At 42.6% G+C, this 19,026-nt stretch overlaps 1 protein-coding gene across 1 annotated transcript; it reads left to right on the top strand.

The window, feature by feature from the left end:
• The first annotated feature begins 2,533 nt into the window (after nt 1-2,533).
• On the top strand, nt 2,534-18,275 carry TMA16 (translation machinery associated 16 homolog). The gene is made up of 7 exons (XM_035111602.3): nt 2,534-2,627; nt 6,890-7,002; nt 9,565-9,602; nt 11,796-11,880; nt 14,214-14,362; nt 17,663-17,705; nt 17,913-18,275. Exons 1-7 carry the CDS (start codon nt 2,625-2,627, stop codon nt 18,082-18,084), a joined length of 603 nt encoding a protein of 200 aa, XP_034967493.3. The 5' UTR covers nt 2,534-2,624; the 3' UTR covers nt 18,085-18,275.
• Nucleotides 18,276-19,026: the final 751 nt, after the last annotated feature.

Genomic DNA, 19,026 nt, shown 5'->3' with positions numbered 1-19,026 from the left:
CGCCCTGTTGCCTCCACCAGAAGTGGAGAAGCGCTACCGTCTTTGGTGCTGATTTTGGGCAACAAAGCATCCATTTGGGGTGAAATATTCCAAATTGGCACCATCTCACCTAAAATCAGCACTGATGCAGCAGGGCGCATGGCAGTGGCTGAGCAGGCAGCTGCAGGAGCAGGTAGGTAGTGGCAGAAGTGGCGGCAGCAGCAGGGCAAGCAGCACTTCCAATTTCGCCTTGAGTGGCAGAAAAGGATGCGCCGCCCCTGTGTAGAACCATCCAGGCAGTATGAGCAGTGTAAATTGTTGTAAATTGCTGCCGTCTTTACATAAGGAGATAGTGGGCAGCACTTGGTGCCAAGGCTGCAAATCTTATGTGTTTTTAAATAGGAATCAATCCCACTGAATACTGTGGATTGTATCCAGTGGTGGCTTTGCCTTAATGCAAATAACTTCCGCTTTTGCAACTTGGGGTGCTTTGTTTTTCCTTGCCTGACTCCTTCCAACCAGAGCTGGTCTAGCCATTAAGCAGGGTAAGGCCACTGTCTCAGGTGGCAGAAACTCCCCATGGTGACATCCCTGCAGATATCCTGCCTGCCCCTGTCAGCAGCAGGAAGCAGAACCACCATGGGGGGGGGGCATCTATTTTGAGAGAGTCCTCACCTCAAATGGGCACAATATTGCCTGAAATGTGTGCCCATGTTGGCAGCATTTCTCCACCAGCCATAGCTGCGGCAGGGTGCAGAGAGGCAACAGAGCAGGTGATGTAGGCTGCTATGGCAGCAGGTACGTTTCCGAGCACAGTTCAAAGTGTTGGTGCTGACTTTTAAAGCCCTAAATGGCCTCGGTCCAGTATACCTGAAGGAGCGTCTCCACCCCCATCATTCTGCCCGGACACTGAGGTCCAGTACCGAGGGCCTTCTGGCAGTTCCCTCGTTGTGAGAAGCCAAGTTGCAGGGAACCAGGCAGAGGGCCTTGTGGCGCCCGCCCTGTGGAACGCCCTCCCATCAGATGTCAAAGAAAAAAACAGCTACCAGATTTTTAGAAGACATCTGAAGGCAGCCCTGTTTGGGGAGGCTTTTAATGTTTAATAGATTATTTTATTTCATTTTTCTGTTGTAAGCTGCCCAGAGTGGCGGGGAAAACCCAGCCAGATGGGCAGGGTATAAATAATAAATTATTATAATATTATTATGGTGGTGGTGGCAGCAGTGGTGGGAGCGGAGGCAGTGGCAACACTTCCCATTTCGCCTATGGTGGTGAAATGGGGGGGGGTGCCACCCCTGCTTCTAACCACCCATGTGCTCCTGAGAGTTGTAGGACCCTCCAGAAAAACCATTTTGGACTTGTGAAAACCTTTTAATGTTGTGAGCCAACTTGGCCATAGTTTGCTATGGAAAGATGATATACAAATAAACAACGGCTCATTTGGATGCTTGTTTTGCTAGCTGATTCAAGTGCCCTGTCCCAAATTACTTTATCAATGGGTGGGCATCTAGTGGCTTATGGTGCCTACTGCTATTTCTTTTTAATAAGACCAGTAGCATCCTGGGTGTCTGTTATGTACTGAGCTGAATCCTAGAACAATAGGATTCAGAATCAGCGGGAGCTACCCAATCCAACTCCAGGTGGAAGTGAATCCACAACCTGATTGGCCTGCTGGAGCAGCCAATCAGGCGGCTGGCAGAAGTGAATCTGCTACCTGATTGGCTTGTAGGAGCAGCCAATCAGGCTGCAGGCAGAAGTCAATCCACAATATAATTGGCCCACAGGTGTAGCCCTGAAGTAGCCAATCACGCAAGGCCCATTGTGTAAATAATGTATATAAGCAGATGGTTTTGGGAAAAGAGCCATTCGTCTTCTCTTCTTCTCCTTGATGAATATGAGCTGAATAAAGAGCATGAAATTCACTCTCGACTCCGAGTATATTTCAGTGTCTCTAGAGGAAATGTGGGGTCTAAACTGAATAATCAATTAAGTTAAAAAAACAGCAACAACCATTCAGCCTCCTACAACCTCGTGGTAGGTGGCCACTTCTAAGTAGGGATATTATTATTACAATATATATTTCTTTATGCCCTGCCTTTCCCCCTGAAAAGACTCATTTCTTGAATTCAAAATAGACGTTCATGTTCCGGGGGGGGGGATACGAAATTAGAGGTTGATGGAATAAGCACCACACTTTTAAAGCACATTCAAAGCACCACTTGCCAAAAGTATGGGAGCTAGTGTTTGTTAAAGGTGCTGGGAACTGCAGTTTTGTGAGTGGAGATAAGCTGCTTTCCAGGATTCGTGAGTGCGCTCTCAATGTGCTTTAAAGTTCTGTGCATGCAGGCGCTGTTGTGAATAAGAGAGTTTTATTCTAAAAGAAGCTAAAAGAAAACTGAACAAGCGGGCGGGTACTTTCGCTCTTCTGACGGTTGAGCAACACCCGCTCCCCCCAATCATAGCTCGGAAGCAGGAGTGACGCAACCAGCGGCGAATCACCGGGAGGCTGCTGTTAATTGGCAGGAGGAAGCGGAACCGAGCGCTCGTGGGCCGCAGGGTCTAGCCGGGTAGTTTACGGCGACGGACAGTGTGAGGCGCACACCGCGCGTGCCGGGAAACTCTGCTTGCTTTCTTCCTCCGCGAACATGGTGAGCTTGGGAGGGCAGTTGGGCTTCGGAAAGAGCGGAGGCGAGGGGGAATGTAGATGGCCCTTTACCGAGCGCGGTTGTCGCAGCAAAGGTCCGCGCGAGAGAGACAGGCCTGTTTCGGCTCGTTTCCAGTGGAAAGCTCTGGCCAAAAATAGGTTTTCTGTCCTTTTAGCGGCCTCAGAACTGCTGCGGCCACTGCAGCAGGCCGCATGCCCACGTACACATTCATGTCTACTCTGAAGTAAATCCCATTGAATTCAGTTTAGGAAAATGCTCTTGGGATTGCAACTGCTACTATGGGGATGGGGAGGGGATTATTGAATTGTGTTTTTAAATATTTTGATTATATATTTTGATTTTGTTCTGTGAACCGCCCTGAGACCTCTGGGTATAGGGCGGTATACAAATTCAATTAATAATAATAATAATCAGGACTTGAGTCCTACTGTGAATTCAGTGTGGCTCATTTCGAAGCAGACGTGCCTGGAAACTACATTGCAAAGGGTTAACAACGGTCCGTCCCCTCACCCACGCGCACGCAGTTTAGGAAACAGTAATTTAACACCGCTTGTGTTTAGTAAGTTAGTAACTGGCTGTGCCCTGTCGATGATGGTTATTTAATGTTTGTTGAGAACATTTGGGCCCTGCTTTTCAGTCAAAGAGGCTCCCAGAATGGCTTACATTGGCCATCAATTGAAACAAGGCAGTCTCTGACTACAGGTTTTACAATCTTAAAACACAGAGCACGCAATGGAAAGGGGGGTAGGGAGGGAAGAGGGGAAAGGATGGAGGGATGGATAAATAAGTAAGGACGTAAGAAAGATGCTACAGCCAACCTGGCTGGCATATATTGTAGAAAAGTACTGCATATAGTAAATGGTTGTCTGTATTATTGCTTGTGTGTGAACACGTGGTGATTAGTGGTTATTCACTGCTAGCTAATAGCCAGCCCATATCAGGTGTTCGCAGCATTTGTTCCTAGATGATCATGGTATTTGGCAAGTTATTGGTAGCACTGTGAATGCTCTGTGCTCAGATGCTACAAGAAAAGGTTATTCTTTGCACAGTATAAATAATATTTCTACTCTCTCTTTTCTGCTAGTTTTAGGGAAGAGGAAGGACCTATAGGGGACAGTAAGGTCTCTCTTTGAATCCTTGAGATATTTTTTTCTCTTTGAGTCCTTGAGATATTTTTTAGGAAGTCCTGTCTTAGATTTCAACTGGTTTTCCCCTCAGACTTCCAAGTACATCTTTGTGACCATTCTTCTTTTACATGTTATGTGGAAATGTTTTGTTAAGTGAATCATTATATTATTTTGGTAACAAATTATAAGAATGAACAATAATAAGCAATACTAATTTTGTAGCACTTTAAATACCCAAAACACTTCACTTGTACTGTGTAATTGTAGTTCCTACAATAATGTTGCATGGTAAGTCAATATAATTATCACCCATTTTGCAGATGGGGTGGGATGAGTTTGAGTGTGTCTTGCCTCAGCCTAGTGAGTTTATGACAGAGGTGAGATCCAAATTTACTGACTTCTGGAAATGTGCTTTTCATTACGCAAGACTTCGGGAAACTTTGTTGTACATAGAATAACAGAATTTTGTGTTGTTTAGAACTCTTGGTGATTGACACAGAATATAGGGGAGAAAACACGAAGGACTGTTTACTCAACCCTTTAATCTTGAATTGAGTTTTGAAGATAATAGGGAGATTGGGTCAAAGAATACGCTTGACATTATATTGGGGCCATCCTACATAATCATTTGAGTTTTATATGTGTTGAGTTAACATTCAGTTATATAACCCCTGACCTGCACATTCAGTTTGATAGCTGAATATGAGGAAGGGGGGGGGTGCATCGTAATGTTTCAGACTTTAAAAATTGCTTCAGGATAATGCAACCTTTTGTGGTATGAATACATAAAATGTTGCTATTCCAATTCTCATAATGGACCTTAGTAAAATACACCCTTTAACCAAAATCATGCCTGATTTTACAGAAATGCATTTAAATAGAACAATTAAGCAACTGTTAACATTTGTTAATGAAGTTGCTAATATTGGGTGTGCAGTTTTTGTCTTTTGCTTTCTTCTCTTTTCATACCAAGAATGTTGTTGAACTCCCATAATCTCTGACTCAGCCATGTTAGCTAGGAATGATGGAGCTGAAGTTCAACAACATCTGGAAGGCTACTGGTTCCCTCTCCCTGCAGGAGACAAATACAAGATATACTTTACTATAAATCTAGAAATAAACTTTATTTTGAAGTTTGTAATTGCTTTGTAGCCTATTCAGTGTATGTTTTGTTCATAGTGGTAGGTTTTCATTCTATTCTAGCTACTTATCTTTATCTCTCCTTTTAGGAAAAAAAACTTTTTAGCAATTCAATATTTTTCATCTTATTTAAGTTATAGCCCCTTCTATTCTAGAGTAGCTGGCAGGATAATAGTATGCTCAATTTGCTTTGCCCGTTGTATTTGTGGATAGACACCAAGACTTCACGTGCTGTTTTTCTTGTCATCAGTGTACTGAGAAAAACTGAGGGAGAGGGAAATTGGTCCTGGAAGTTACACAGAATTTTCATATGTCAGACATGCAGTTGTCATTGGTTCTGTGCAACAAAAAGTATATTTTATCTATTCTTAATCTTCTGACAATCATTTTCACAGTGACCCCCAAGTTCTAGTCTTAAGGAAGGGGGGGGGGAGAATCTCAATTTTCTCTACAACAGGTGTCTCTGGCCCAAAGGCTAAATTTGGCTGTGTGATAGTTTTCCACAAACCATGCCCACCTGCCCCACTCCTGATTTCATTAGTAAGCTCAGCTGTGGGGCAGGTAATGACATGGCTGGATCACCTGTGCAACAGAGCAGATAGCCCCACCTAGCTGTCACATATGATATGAGTGGTAAGGGAAGTTTCCCACCCTGTTCTATTCTACCCCTAATTCTGTACACCTTGTCGATGTCTCTATTTGGTCATCTTTTTCTTCCCTCTAAACTAAAAAGCTCAAACCATAGCTTTTCTTTTGTGTTGAATGCATCTACTCTTTGGTTCTTTTGATTATCCTACCGTAGTATGTACTTTTTTCATCTCTCTCTCTCTCTCTCTCTCTCTCTCTCTCTCTCTCTCTCTCTCTCTCTCTGTGATTAGAATACCATTCACCTGCTAGACACTATGCAGAGAGTAAGGCTACCAGTGCATCTCATTGCTGTTTCCTGGTTCACAGTTAAGAGTCCTGGGATTCAGAAAGCTGATGTATCTAAGTCAGGCATCCCCAAACTGCAGCCCTCCAGATGTTTAGGTCTGCAACTCCCATGATCCCTAGCTAACAGGACCAATGGTTGCGGAAGATGGGAATTGTAGTCCAAAACATCTGGAGGGCCGAAGTTTGCGGATGCCTGATCTAAGTGTTTGTGGAGTTGGAGGACAACAATGCATTTAATGCAGATGTAAAAACTGAACATCCATAGTGGTTGTTTGAGATTAATTACCAAGTGCCTTATATAGATAGGTCCTGTTCCTAATTCTCCCCTTGGTTGTTTTTAGTGCTCCTTCTAATATTTGTTAGCACGTTTTCATTATTGTAAACCTAGTTTTGGCAGCAGTCCTACAAGCTGAATAACACTGTCACCAACACACATTAAGGGCACTGGATGTATTATTATCACTAACATTTCAAAAGGTAGACTGCAACAGGAGCTGTGTAGCCAGTAGCACCCCCACAATCCCATTGTACATACCAACCAGGGTGAAATTTGCTGGGGGTGGGAAGGGAAGAAAAATTGGCCCTTCACTGTGCCAGTTCCCAGGCTGGTACAGCAAAGGCTCCTAGATCAAGTCCATTGCTGCCATGTGATGACAGCAGTGCTCAGGATCCAGTAGTTACCCGTAGCAATGGGGTGTCGGGAATAAGTCTTATCAGCTGTACATTTAGAAATTAGTATGTGAAATTTGCTTTATCTCAGATAATAGCTTTATTTTAGCTGGGTGTGCTTGTATTTCATCAATATGTGAAGATTAAGTACGTTGAGTCTATTACAATCTCTCATTTTAAACCCTTACGTTGGTAAATAAAATGTTTTAAGTGACATAATCTGTCTTGAATTTAAGGTTTGACTGTTTCTTTTTTCATCAGGTCCTGCGGCTTCTGAGCTGCCTTTCACCCGCATGCAATAACTCCCAATAAGCCTTTGAAGGAAAATGCTTCTCAAAATTCTTACTGTGTCTTTCTTCTGGTTCTTTTTTTCAGCCTAAAGCAGCAAAGGGCAAAAGGGGCGCACAGGAGAAGAAAGTCATCCATCCCTACAGCAGAAAAGCTGCTCAGCTTACAAAAGAAGCACACAAACAAGAAAGAAAGGAAAAGTGAGTCCCTTTGTACTCTTCAGAGGCAGGGAAGAGAAATACTGACCTGCTGGGTTCTTCAGAGATTTTTCTTGCCCTAGAAATGTTGAGAAATAACTGAGTTTGCAAAGCTTCTCTTAAAGTAGGTTAACAATAAGATGAATTTACAGGTAGATAGCTCCCCGACAGCCAATTACCAATAAGACCATAAACACTTTTGCCTGTGATCTCAAAGGATTGCTGACACATTGAGGCTAGTTACAGGTAGGTAGCCGTGTTGGTCTCCCGTAGTCGAAACAAAATAAAAAAATTCTTTCCAGTAGCACCTTAGAGACCAACTAAGTTTGTCATTGGTATAAGCGTTCATGTGCATGCACATTTCTTCAGATACACTGAAATGGAAGTCACCAGACCCTTATATATAGTGAGAGGGTGGGGAGGGCTATTACTCAGAAGGGTGGTGGGAATGGGTGATTGGCTGATAGGTGTGGTAAACCTGTTGACGACTGTTAATGACTGCAATTGGTCTAACAGGAAAAAGCAAGGGGTGAGATGGCTAAAAATAGCTTTATCATGTATAATGAGATAAGAATTAGAGGCTGTGATGGAAAACATCAAGCTAATGAAAGGCCTTCCTCTCAACCTGTTGCATCTTGACCATGTAACCACTGCACAAATATTCTTCAGCATAACTGTTTTCTGATGGCTGCATCAACAAAAGCCACTGTCAGAAGATCTTGAATTGCTCATGATTCAGTTTTATAACACTTGACATTTCGCATGTGGTTTTTGAAGAAACAGAAATGTAAAGTTGGAAGGGACCATGACAGTCATCTAGTTCAAGCCCCTGTAATGCAGGGATCTTTTTGGCCCCTTTTGCTGTAGGTCAGGGGATTTTCAGGAGTGGCTTCATATACAGGGTAGGCAAATGCAGTAGGAGTGGAGAATTGGGAGACATTGGACAGACGGTGTAGACCAGGATTCCTCAACCTCGGCCCTCCAGATGTTTTTGGCCTACAACTCCCATGATCCCTGGCTAGGAGGACCAGTGGTCAGGGATGATGGGAATTGTAGTCTCAAAACATCTGGAGGGCCCAGGTTGAGGAAGCCTGGTGTAGACGTTCACTTGATCCTGCTCCAGAAAACCAGCACTTTCTTGGCTTGCACATTCCTTACTTACCTGTGTGCATGTATGTGGAAGGGGTGGGGGAAGTGAGAGGTTGCATTTTTCATGGAGCGAGTGCTGTGAAGGTGCGTCTGCTAAAGGTCTGCAAATGCAGATTGACTGAACTTCTACACAGTACCTGCTCTGGGTGAAATGGGCTCACTAGATCCCAGGAAAGGAGGTAGAAGAGGAGAAGCTAGTACATCAGTCCAAGTCAGAAATACCAGAGACAATCACAGTGGCTTCTCTCCTGTTTTACAGCTGTATGGATCAGGGTTACAGCCCATGAAAGCCTTCTACAGGTCTGGTGTGTGTGAGAGAAGATGATGGTACACAGAGAGAGGAAGGAATAAGGAACCGCATTTGCACTACTTCATTATAATCTTTAACATTTTGTGACCATAAAAAAGCATGCTTTTCTGTTACATAGTTTTAATATACAGGTGGACTCTTAAAATAGCATCTATATTGCCAGTGAATCATGGATCATGCACATATTTTAATTTTCCTAGGACATTCCTGTATTTCACAAAAAGTAATATGTCAGCTGAGATTCTAACTATTTATATCCTAGAAATATACGCCTTCATGTTGACACGCAGAGCCTTTTACATATAGGATGCTCTTTCAAAGGTGTTCACCTTGTCTTCCTGAGTAATGATGTTTTGCTTCCGTTGACTCTCATATGGGAAAGTATTTATGGCATTTGTAGGCGTGTAATGCTAGTTCTATTGTAAATATATATTGCTTGCCTATTGAAATAAAAGATCATAAAAGAGCAAAAATACTTCAAGATAAAATACTGAACTGACAGAAGAGGACTTTCTGGAGACTCTAGCAAATGATGCATAATTTTTCTTCCTTCTCCACCCCCAATATTTACTGCATTCTTCATCCACTTGCAGCTATGCCTCCCCTCAAGAACTCCCACTAGCAGCTTCTCTGAAGTTCTGCTACAATCTGCATTTGTGGAATTGCAATGCTAGTAAACTTAGTCATAGTATGGATGACTACCGTAGCTTTATTTTTATAACTGCATTCAGGCATTGATTTAGGACAGGCATGGCCTCGCCTGTATCAGCTATTACAATAGAAAATAGAGCTGGGTATAATCAGTATCCTGATACTAATCTCCTGTTAACTGCCCCCAGTGGTTTCATATATTGAATAGCATTGGGGACAGATTTGTGCCCTATGGCATCCTGTAGGAGGCTGAGCCACAATGAACCAATAATGCTCTTTGGTACTGACCCCATAAGCAGGAGTAAAACCCCTGTAAAACTCTGCCTCCTTCTCATGAATGTGAGAAATTTAATCTTACCATTCCGTCTTCCACCCCACTATGTGTGTGTTTGTGTATGTGAGAGAGAGATGTTCTTTATATAGGGAATAATTAAACTGGAGCTATCCTTTTGCAGGTTGAAAAATGAAAAGGCCTATCGTCTCAGCATTGTGGGTGAGTGTGAAAAACTATTTTATTTTTAGGCTCCAAGTTCAGCAGAATTAAGTTTTGTAGCATACCTTAAGCCTTTAAGCCTTTCTGGGGAAAAGGCAGCCTATCATAAGGCAACATGCTCTATACCTTTATAATGACAATGCTCTCAGCTTGGCTTCATGAAAGCTGGTGAAGTCACTGCTACTGGGATACTTGGTTCCTTTGATGTCTGTTCTTTGAAGCACTTGTGGGCATTTCTATTACTGCTTCCTTGTGGAGCTGCAGTGGGCATTTTGGCATCCTTCATAAGCCTCTCTTGCAAATAGAATTTGGCCACACATGGATAGCTAAAGGTATCAGCTTTTTGCTTTGAAATTAAAGCGTGCATCTTGGAAACTGTGTGTTGTGTGATACGTTTTTTTTAACACAAACAAACATCAGCTTTATATGTTTCTAAAGTTCTGATCTGCCAGTACTCACACTTAGTGCATCTAAACTTTTTTGCCTTTTACAAGCAAGTGAACTAACTTAGTTTTCTGCATCACATTGCCAGGATGCTTAATTTGCAAATACCTTGCCTGGCTCCTCTTTCTTCTTCTTCAGTGAGGGAATGGGAAAATGTTGCAGCTCAGTGGTTGAACATACGTTTAACATGCAGAAGGTTCCAAGTTCCTTTCTTCCCCACAAAGGATGTTGGGTAGAGGGGTAGGGAAGAACCTCCTGTGACATAGGAAGAGTTATGGCATATCCTGGGCAGGCAGTGTTAGGCTGGCTGGATTAAATTGTGATGACGAGGCAGTTTTACCCTGTTTCTCATATTTTAAGACATACCCATAAAATAAGCCATAGCAGGATTTTTTAGCATTCAAGGAATATAAGCCATACCCCGAAAATAAGACATAGTGATAGGCGCAGCAGCAATGCCGGCCGCGGCAGGAGGAGGAGGAAAAAAATAAGACATCCCTTGAAAATAAGCCATAGTGTGTTTTTTTGAGGAAAAAATAAATATAAGACATGTCTTATAATATGAGAAACACGGTATCTGTTCACTGTTAGCATTAACAACACACACGGCTCCTGCACATTGAAGTTTTAGTTAGGAATATCACTGTCACATTTGTGCAGGAAGTTGGTCATGGCTGTGCTGCTTCTCTGCTCCTATCTAAAAACAGGTAACTACAAAATCTTAAGTATCCTTAAGAAGAATGGTTCTTGCCACTCTACCATTTTGTAAAGTATAGCTTGGATAAACATTTGATAAAGGTAATCTGTGTCCTGCTCAAGGCATATCTAGTTGATTCTCATAAGTGGCCTTCTAGTCCTCTGCTGAAAACCTCCATCTTCCTAGGTATCTTAGTGCACTGTGGAACTGTAGGCTGTTCAGATGTCTCATTGTATTTGGGGAGACTTAACCTTTGGATGGGTAAAGCCCCCATGGCATCCACAAGACAGGGAAGCTACAGTTCACTTGCCACATGCATCCTGCTGGTTGCTTTCTCCACACCATCAATCTTGAACATGCTCATACTTTTTTCAGTCAAGATAAGGAACTCAATTGGAGTCACACAATCAGGTGGTACAAATATGTTCAATGAGCTGATTTTTTTTTTAAAAAATGTTGCAGCTACTACTAAAAATCCCTCTGGGTGTATCCATTTATATTGTCACATGTTATGTTACTTTATGCAGAGGTCTGTTTGAGAATGTTTAAGAGCAGTTAGTTGCTTGGAGAAAAGTAAGCAGCAGGACGGATGTGTGAATTGACTCCATGTGTAAAGTGTCTGAACTCAGACGTGTCTCTTCCTGTAATATATGTTGCACGTACCTTGTTTGCATTTGGGGGGTTATAGCAGATAACCCTTGAGCTGAATTAAAGACTGTCCTTGGCAGATAAAATAAGTGACAAAAGATTGCCATAACCCATCATGCCTCTTGGGCATTCTTCTGACTTCTAGGAAATGCTTTGCTCTTGACCACCTTTTGTTTTCTAACAGCCAATTCATGGGAGTTAGCAGCAGGGGCCGGTCCAGGTGCCGAGACTTCACTCTTGGATCCCATACAACTCTCTGGAACAAGTTCTCATTGTTTAGCTAACTGCGCCTTAAAATATTTATCTCTGATTTGTTGCGGAAACAGTGGAAGGCTTTTACCTCACCTGTGTTATGTAACAGGTGTAAGCTCTTGAGCACTTATTTTTTAAATTTTCTTTTATAGGTGAAAAATTGCTTTGGTTTCAAAGTCACCTTGATCCTGACAAAGTGGAGTACACAAGAAAAGAAGCCTGTGAACTAACAGAAAAGTAAGTTTGCAGCACATAAGGAAACAGAAGGCCTGTTTTGTTGGAAGCAAGAGTGATGTGGTGCATTCTCCCAGCTGGTGTTTACATGCATGGGATGCCTGTCCTTTGCCAGTATTTTCCCCTTGATGTTTACCAGCTCTTGTCTTATTTCAACATTTTATGTGTGCTCAGTTTTCATGACTTTGTCAAGACTTAAGTATTACCGTATTTTTCGCTCCATAAGACACACTTTTTTCCTCCTAAAAAGAAACAGGAAATGTCTGTGTGTCTTATGGAGCGAATACATGGTCCCTGGAGCCGGATTGCCCAGGGGCGAAAAGCAGATGGTGCTTTTTTTTTTTTTTGGAAGAGCTAAAGGCTAACAAGAGGGAAAGAGGGAGTTGAAAGGAACCTGCTCAGCAGCTGATTGCAAGAGATGGGGAGGGAGATAAGGGACACTAGCTCCCTTCCAGGCCCCGCCCCCTTTCCCAGGCCTCCATTGTTGAATGTCCTGCAGAGGGAAGCTGCAGTGACATGTGACTGGCTGATTAGATTATCTGTCTGGAAACTGTAGAAATGGCTCCCTTTCCTTTCCTAAAGAAGCTGCAGGATTTTTTTCCCTTTGCAAGGTAAGCTCAGCAACCTTGAGCTGATCCTCAAAAATGGAGCTTTCCCCCTCTGCAAAAGAGCTGCACAACTGAGCTGATCCACCCCAAAACGGGGCTTTTCCCATTTGGAAAAGAAGCTGCACAACTTTGAGCTGATGCTCAAAAAAATGGAGCTTTCCCCCTTTGCTAAAAAGCTGCACAACTGAGCTGATCCACCCAAAAATGCGGCTTTTATGCTTTGCAAAAGAAGCTGCACAACTTTGAGCTGATTGATCCCCAAAAAAACAGGGCTTTCCCCCTTTCCTCCTCTAAAAATTAGGTGCGTCTTTTGGTCAGGTGCGTCTTATGGAGCAAAAATACAGTACATGGCTAAAAAAGTAACTAATAATTAGCAATCCTTAGCTCATTAATATTCCAGAATCATTTTATTTCAGTTGTGCAGAATAATTTTGCATCTATTTACAAGTAGCTGTGAAATACTTGACCTCGTTTTTTATTTAAGCCAAGAGATCGGGAAAGTAAGTGAAAGCAACATAAGAAATCTAGTACTTAATGAATTGATGTTATAATCAATATGGTTGGTGAAAATGTGTTCAAAAGAGGTGACACAGGTCTATTTTCCCCTTCTGAAAGCTGCTTACTGGGTGGGGAGGAGAAGCTGGGTCTCAGTTGCTTATCAAGAGGAAGAGGTAAGAGGACAGCAGCCTCTATGCCACCTTGCTCTTCCTACAACAGGCTTTAGTGTGGGCATGCATGGTACTATCCTGGAAGCATGAATAGTGCTATACCCTCCAAGTTTATTTCTACCTTTTGGGAAGCTAGCATAGTGGTTTCACCCTGTCCCATAAGCCACTTGGTTCCCTTCATAGCTTTCTCCTGCTCTGTCATATGAAATCATGGGTGAGGAATGCTTTTCAATTGGAGGGCTTCACTCCCCTGTGGCTGACCTTCCAGGAGCTACATGGCAGCCGTGAGTGGGGCCAAAAGTGGATGCGGCAACCCCAAGTCTCACACACAGCACACATTCATTCATTCATTCATTCATTCATTCATTCATTCATTCATTCATTCATATTCTCACCAAACACCCACACCAAGTTGCTCTTGTTCCTCCACTCCTTTCCTCTGCAGCAATGACACCTGAAGAAGCCTCCTTTTTGATCCAGTGCAAGTCCTTAAAAAAAAATCTTAATTGCTTCATCAGGGATTTCCAGAGGGAGCGTGATCACAGAGGATGGGGGAATAACTCTTCCGTGCCTGGCTGCAACCCCTTCTGCCACCCCGCAACCCTACTCCCAAGTAGTTAAGACTTCAGTGCCAGTGGAAGGCATTTTTCAAGCCTAATTGCTGCATGGAGTTGGAACTAGGAGAAGGCCCTCTGGGCTGTATCTGTCCCACAGGCTAGAGGTTCTTCACTCTTGTGATGCATATAACTAGATCATAGGTATAGACCACTGTTTCCCAAACTTGGGTCTCCAGCTGTTTTTGGACTAAAAGTCCCATCATCCCTGACCACTGGTCCTGCTTGCTAGGGATGATGGGAGTTGTAGTTCCAAAACAGTTGGAAACCCTGGTATTGACAGTGCTTTGTTGTTGTTGTTGTTGTTGTTAAAAAGGTGCCAGTACTTAAGACCTCTGTCAGAGCTGCTTCTGTGACCATTTAGAGGCTTTGTAGAGCAACTGCAAGGGTGTAATGTTTGAAGGATGAAAACCTTTCCCCACATTGACATTTTTACTGTGTTACAGTTATTTACAGCGTTTCAGTGATGAGTTGGAGCAGATTGAACTGCGTAACAGTATTAAAGGACGGCAGGCCAGACAGCACAGTTCCAGGGAAACAGCCATCAAACAGACTATGGAACGTGAACGACAGATGTATGAAGGATATGGGCTAGGTATGACTACATTACTGCCCTGCCATGCTAAGAACTGAATCTGTTACGAATAATTTCTTGCAGGCAAATCAGAACTCTATACAGGGCAGTAGTTCACTGGATTTCTGCTTTTGGACCTAACCCCCTCCATAACCTGCAACAGTTTCCTTAGCATTATTTTTTCTTTAATTTACTGTGTGACACCCCCCCCCCCCCCAATGCAGTTGTATCCCACATGGCCTTCACAATAGTGGGTTAGAGTCTCCATGGGGGGGGGAAGCTGGTGAGTAGATACTTGAGTTGCTTGGGAATCCTAGGAAACAAAAAAAGGCAGTGCAGTTTTGAGGGGGTTAGTCTGCCATCTTGATTAAAAATGACACCCATTTGTATCTAGACATAGATGAAAACTTGCTCTTTTATCTCAGGACCCACCGTGTAAAATTTGGTTACAATATTTTAAGGTTTCCAAATGCAGAGTAAACAGACAGATGCAAAACAGGCAAATCTGTATTATTCAAGAAGCAGAATGAAAACACATTTTAAAGGTTGCATGTTGTATACAAGCTAAAAATACACCTCAGCAATATTCAGAAAGTGATTTGTTGGTGGCCCTTTCCTTGTTAAAGGTAACCTCCAATCATTCATTCCTTGTTAATGCTCCTGCTGTGCATGTTGGAACAATGTCTGTACCAAGTTTCAATTTAAGGGAAATGGTTGCAGCAGATAGTGTAATTAGAGCCTGCAGTCTAAAATCTAGAAGTCATTTAGACCATGTAGCGTTACTTAGTTTTAAAACCTTTGGCATCTCCAGGAAGTCTCCCCCCACCCTGCAGTTTCCTTTCTCTTAATGAGAGAGAATTTATGTAGGCTTGGTTTAATTAGGTCTTTTCTTGTCGAAGATAAAAGTTTCTCATCCCTTTTGGGAAGAGAAAAATAAGACTATCTGGACTTGTAAAAGCAGAAAAATAGGAAAGCTTATGTGTCCTTCCAAGATTTGTAGGTGTTAAGCAATGAGCAAACTGTCTCAGTTTACGTTGTCATTGTGTGTGGTGGCACACTGCCCTCCTAACCACTCTCTGGAACCAGTTTGGGGCATGGCAGTGAGGGCAGGGAAATCACAAGATTGGTGGCAAGACTTGCAAGTGCCCACACATCTGTTCCTGTTGCTACTGCCACCAACTTGATACTCCGCTGCTATGCGCTCTGGCTTCCGTCAGTGTTCCATTGCGCCAGAAGCGGTTTAGTCTTGCTGGCCACATGACCCGGAAAGCTGCCTGCAGACAAACATCGGCTCCCTTGGCCTGAAGCGAGATGAGCGCTGCACCACATAGTCGCCTTTGACTGGACTTAACCATCCAGGGGTCTTTTACCTTTTACTCCTCTGCCCTTGCTGCCACATCACATCCTGGTCCTGGTGAGCAGTAGCACTATTGCAGTTAAGAGAGTGGTGTAGTGGCAGCTCGGCAGCTCACACAACACAAGTGTTTGTTCAGCAAGCTGCATATATCTATATTTAAAAATAGTACAGTAGCAAACTGGGCTGTCCAGGCAAATAAGCAGGTGTTGCCTAAAGATCAGAGGCTTTCTGGCAATTGGAGACGGGGGTTTCCAAAGAGATGCTGTGGCCTTCCCTGAGTTTCTATACCTGCCCTAATATATCAAACCCCCAAACATGTGTTTGATGTTACTTTCCGTGCATCATTATTTTCACTTTCCTTTGCTGCACTGTATTAATGGCTGAAGGCAAAACGGAATTAGTAGGTTTTATTAAAAATATTATCTTCCCCCTTCCTGTTCGTCAATATGGTACATGAGCAGTTTGGGCTGTCAAGCACTATGTTCTTGGCTGTTAATAGCTCCATTTTGGGGAACTGCATGGTGATCTCAGTAATCTGCAAAATAAATCCAAAATCTTATACACCTGACACACACAATGGCTGTATGAAACAACTACTAGAGAATTGACTGTTTAGTGTTAATTCAGTCAGAATGTTGCAATATATATTTAGTGTCAAAGCTCCCATCAGAAGAATCTCATGCAGCAGTCAAATTGGGAACTGCATGCTTTAATGCTCTCAATGTCAAGAGTGTTCGTTCTGCACTGATAATTTTTTTCTGCTCTACCTTTCTCACGAAGGCCTATGTTGAATGAGCAATTTTCTAGTTTGACTACCCTACTCTGCCCCAATCTGCTCCCTGAAATTGCAAGAAGGATGTTACACCTGCTTCTTATGGGTCTTTCTTCAGTGGATTCTCAAATGAGCTAGTTCTATTTGACAAAGAAATATACTTCTCTGATTAGGAGTGGTTTGATTAAAAGTTTTCAATCAACTAAAATGGTGCCCCTGATTGGGCACCAGATTTTTCAAAACATATTTTTAAACACAAGTGTTTATAGAAACTCCATACGGCAAGCACCACCTTGAGGAATTCTCCCTTGTGTCAAACACAGGAGATATGCTTGCTGTAATACGTTTCATCCAAAAAAGAAGGGAAAAAAGGTATTCTTGCTTCAGAAATTGTTTATTAATTATATACAGCCAACTAACACTCCTATGCAAATTTAATCAGTGAACTGACACTCATGATCAATTTAAAGTGTCTTCAATTGGATTGCATCCCTGCTTTTAATGGTAGCTTTCTTTTTAACGATTTGTTTTTTGCTCTATTTTTGCTCTTGGTTAGGGGTATGACCTTGAGGCATCTAAAGCAGCTACCACTTCATTTCAGTGCAGCCTTCCCCAACCTGGTGTTCTCCAAATTGTGGGTAGTAGTAGAAAAATGGTGGGAGAGAATTCAGTAGTGCACTATCTGGCAAGGTTTTCTTTTGTTTCAGAATCTCTGAGCACAGATGTTATATAATCTATGGCGCTGTGCATTTGGAGATACTGTAAGATTTAGTATGTGACCAGTAATATAACCACAGCTGTGAACTGTTGGACAAAGGAGTCAGATGTGAGGTATTATCATTATCACCACTGATACATGCACGAAGATCATCGAGGTTTAGTCAAATTCAAAAAACAGTAGTACTTAACATGTTAGTAGTGCTAAAGATGCTTTCCCTAATAATTCATTCTTTCATAGTAGACAAAACTCTTGGCAAGAATCCAGTATTTGTTTTCTGTTTTTTGAAGGTCAGGGGTGCGGAGGTCTCACTTTCTTCTAGGGCACTAAGTCTCAGAGCAAATTGATTCGTCTCTTTCATACTATCAGAACCAAAAGTAGAGGGTCCTTCAGCTCGCCTTTTAAAGTGTCTCAAATCAAAATTTCTATTTAGAAATGGTTGGATGATCTTCATTATTATTCTGTTTCCAACAGAGATCCCCGACATTGTGAACTGTAAGCACCTTAAAACATTCAGGTGAGTTGATTTCTTGTTTAAACTCACTAATGCTGTAGCAGTTCTGGGGGGATGTCAGTGTGGGGTAGTCTGCACGTCAGCACAATGCCTGGTCACTCCCAAGTCCTTAATTTAAGGCGGAACACCTTAAATTCAATGGTAGAAATGTTTGATTAGCAGTGGTCTAATCTACTGTCATTTCCCCTCCTTTCCCTACTTACTTCACAGTACCTGGGATGGTGATTTGCAGAAGCTACCAAACATTAAAATGAGGAAGATATCCAGTAAAGATGCTCTTAGCAGTTTAACTAAGAAGGCAACAGTTGAAGCTGAGATGGACTTGGATGCAGCAAAGGATGCAGAGAAACAAATGCTTGCTGGTATGGGAAATGACAGTTGAAGCAAATTGCCAAGCTGCTATTTTAATGATCAGTTAGAGCTAGACTAAATCACATTTTGAGTGTAAATGTGACAGGACCCAGCTATATTGACTGTAATTTAGCCTTCAATTCATGAGGTAATAAGATGATGTTGCATGTTGCATCATTGTCTTTTGAAAAACATTAAAATATTTCATGTTCATAGAAGTAACAACTAGATGCGGGGCTGAATTTATTTAAAGCAGCAGGAGAAGGGAAGGGTGAAAAAGCAGAGGAAAAGAGCTACTCCTTTTGACAGGTTCTTCCCAGTTGGTTTTCTCCTGGAGGGTGAGGAGTGGTTTCCTTTCAGATCTGAGCTCATTAAACCTGCTGGAGTATATCAAGCTTGGAAGTAAAATAGAGGCAAGGAGGCATTTTCAGTCCCCTTACTCTTTATCACACTCTGATTTAGCTACATTCCTCCTCGCTTGAATTTGTGGCAACCCTACAAAGGGTTCTGCTGCTATAATGTCTATTTTGGCCCAAATGGATCCATTTTTATCATGGATGTCGTTCAGTAGGTTTAGGGCAGGAATAGCTAATCTGTGGCTGTCCAAATGTTGTCCAAGTCCAACTCCTGGCATCCCAGTCAGCCATGCTGTCTGGGGCTGTTGGGATTTGGGGTTCTGTGACATCTGAAGGGTCAGTGGTTAAGCACTCATGCTTGGTTTAGGAGGATGATAACAGTACATTGAGAACTGGTGTCTCCTTGCCACCCCACCTCCCTTCTTCCTGGATAAGACTTATTATATAAAATTGTCACCATGCAGTGGCAGCTTTCGGGTTTTACCAGTGCAGAATTTTTGGGTGCCAGTACCTCCTGCAGTGCCGTCAAAAATCCACAGTGTATGACCACTAGGCCCACAGGCCAAGATTGGATACCCTCCCTCTTTTCCATTTTGAGCAGAGGAGATGGGCAGTGA

This window comes from Zootoca vivipara, chromosome Z1 (assembly GCF_965207765.1).
Source record: "Zootoca vivipara chromosome Z1, rZooViv2.hap1.1, whole genome shotgun sequence".
NCBI classification, from domain to species: domain Eukaryota; kingdom Metazoa; phylum Chordata; class Lepidosauria; order Squamata; family Lacertidae; genus Zootoca; species Zootoca vivipara.
The sequence above is the reverse complement of the archived record's forward strand: the minus strand, read 5'-3'. Positions and strand labels throughout refer to the sequence as shown.

Excerpts from the sequence above, each read along its gene's own strand:
- TMA16 (XM_035111602.3), top strand. Across the intron at positions 9,603-11,795 it reads CTATCGTCTCAGCATTGTGG|GTGAAAAATTGCTTTGGTTT; the intron begins GTGAGTGTGAAA and ends TTTCTTTTATAG. Across the intron at positions 11,881-14,213 it reads GCCTGTGAACTAACAGAAAA|TTATTTACAGCGTTTCAGTG; the intron begins GTAAGTTTGCAG and ends ACTGTGTTACAG.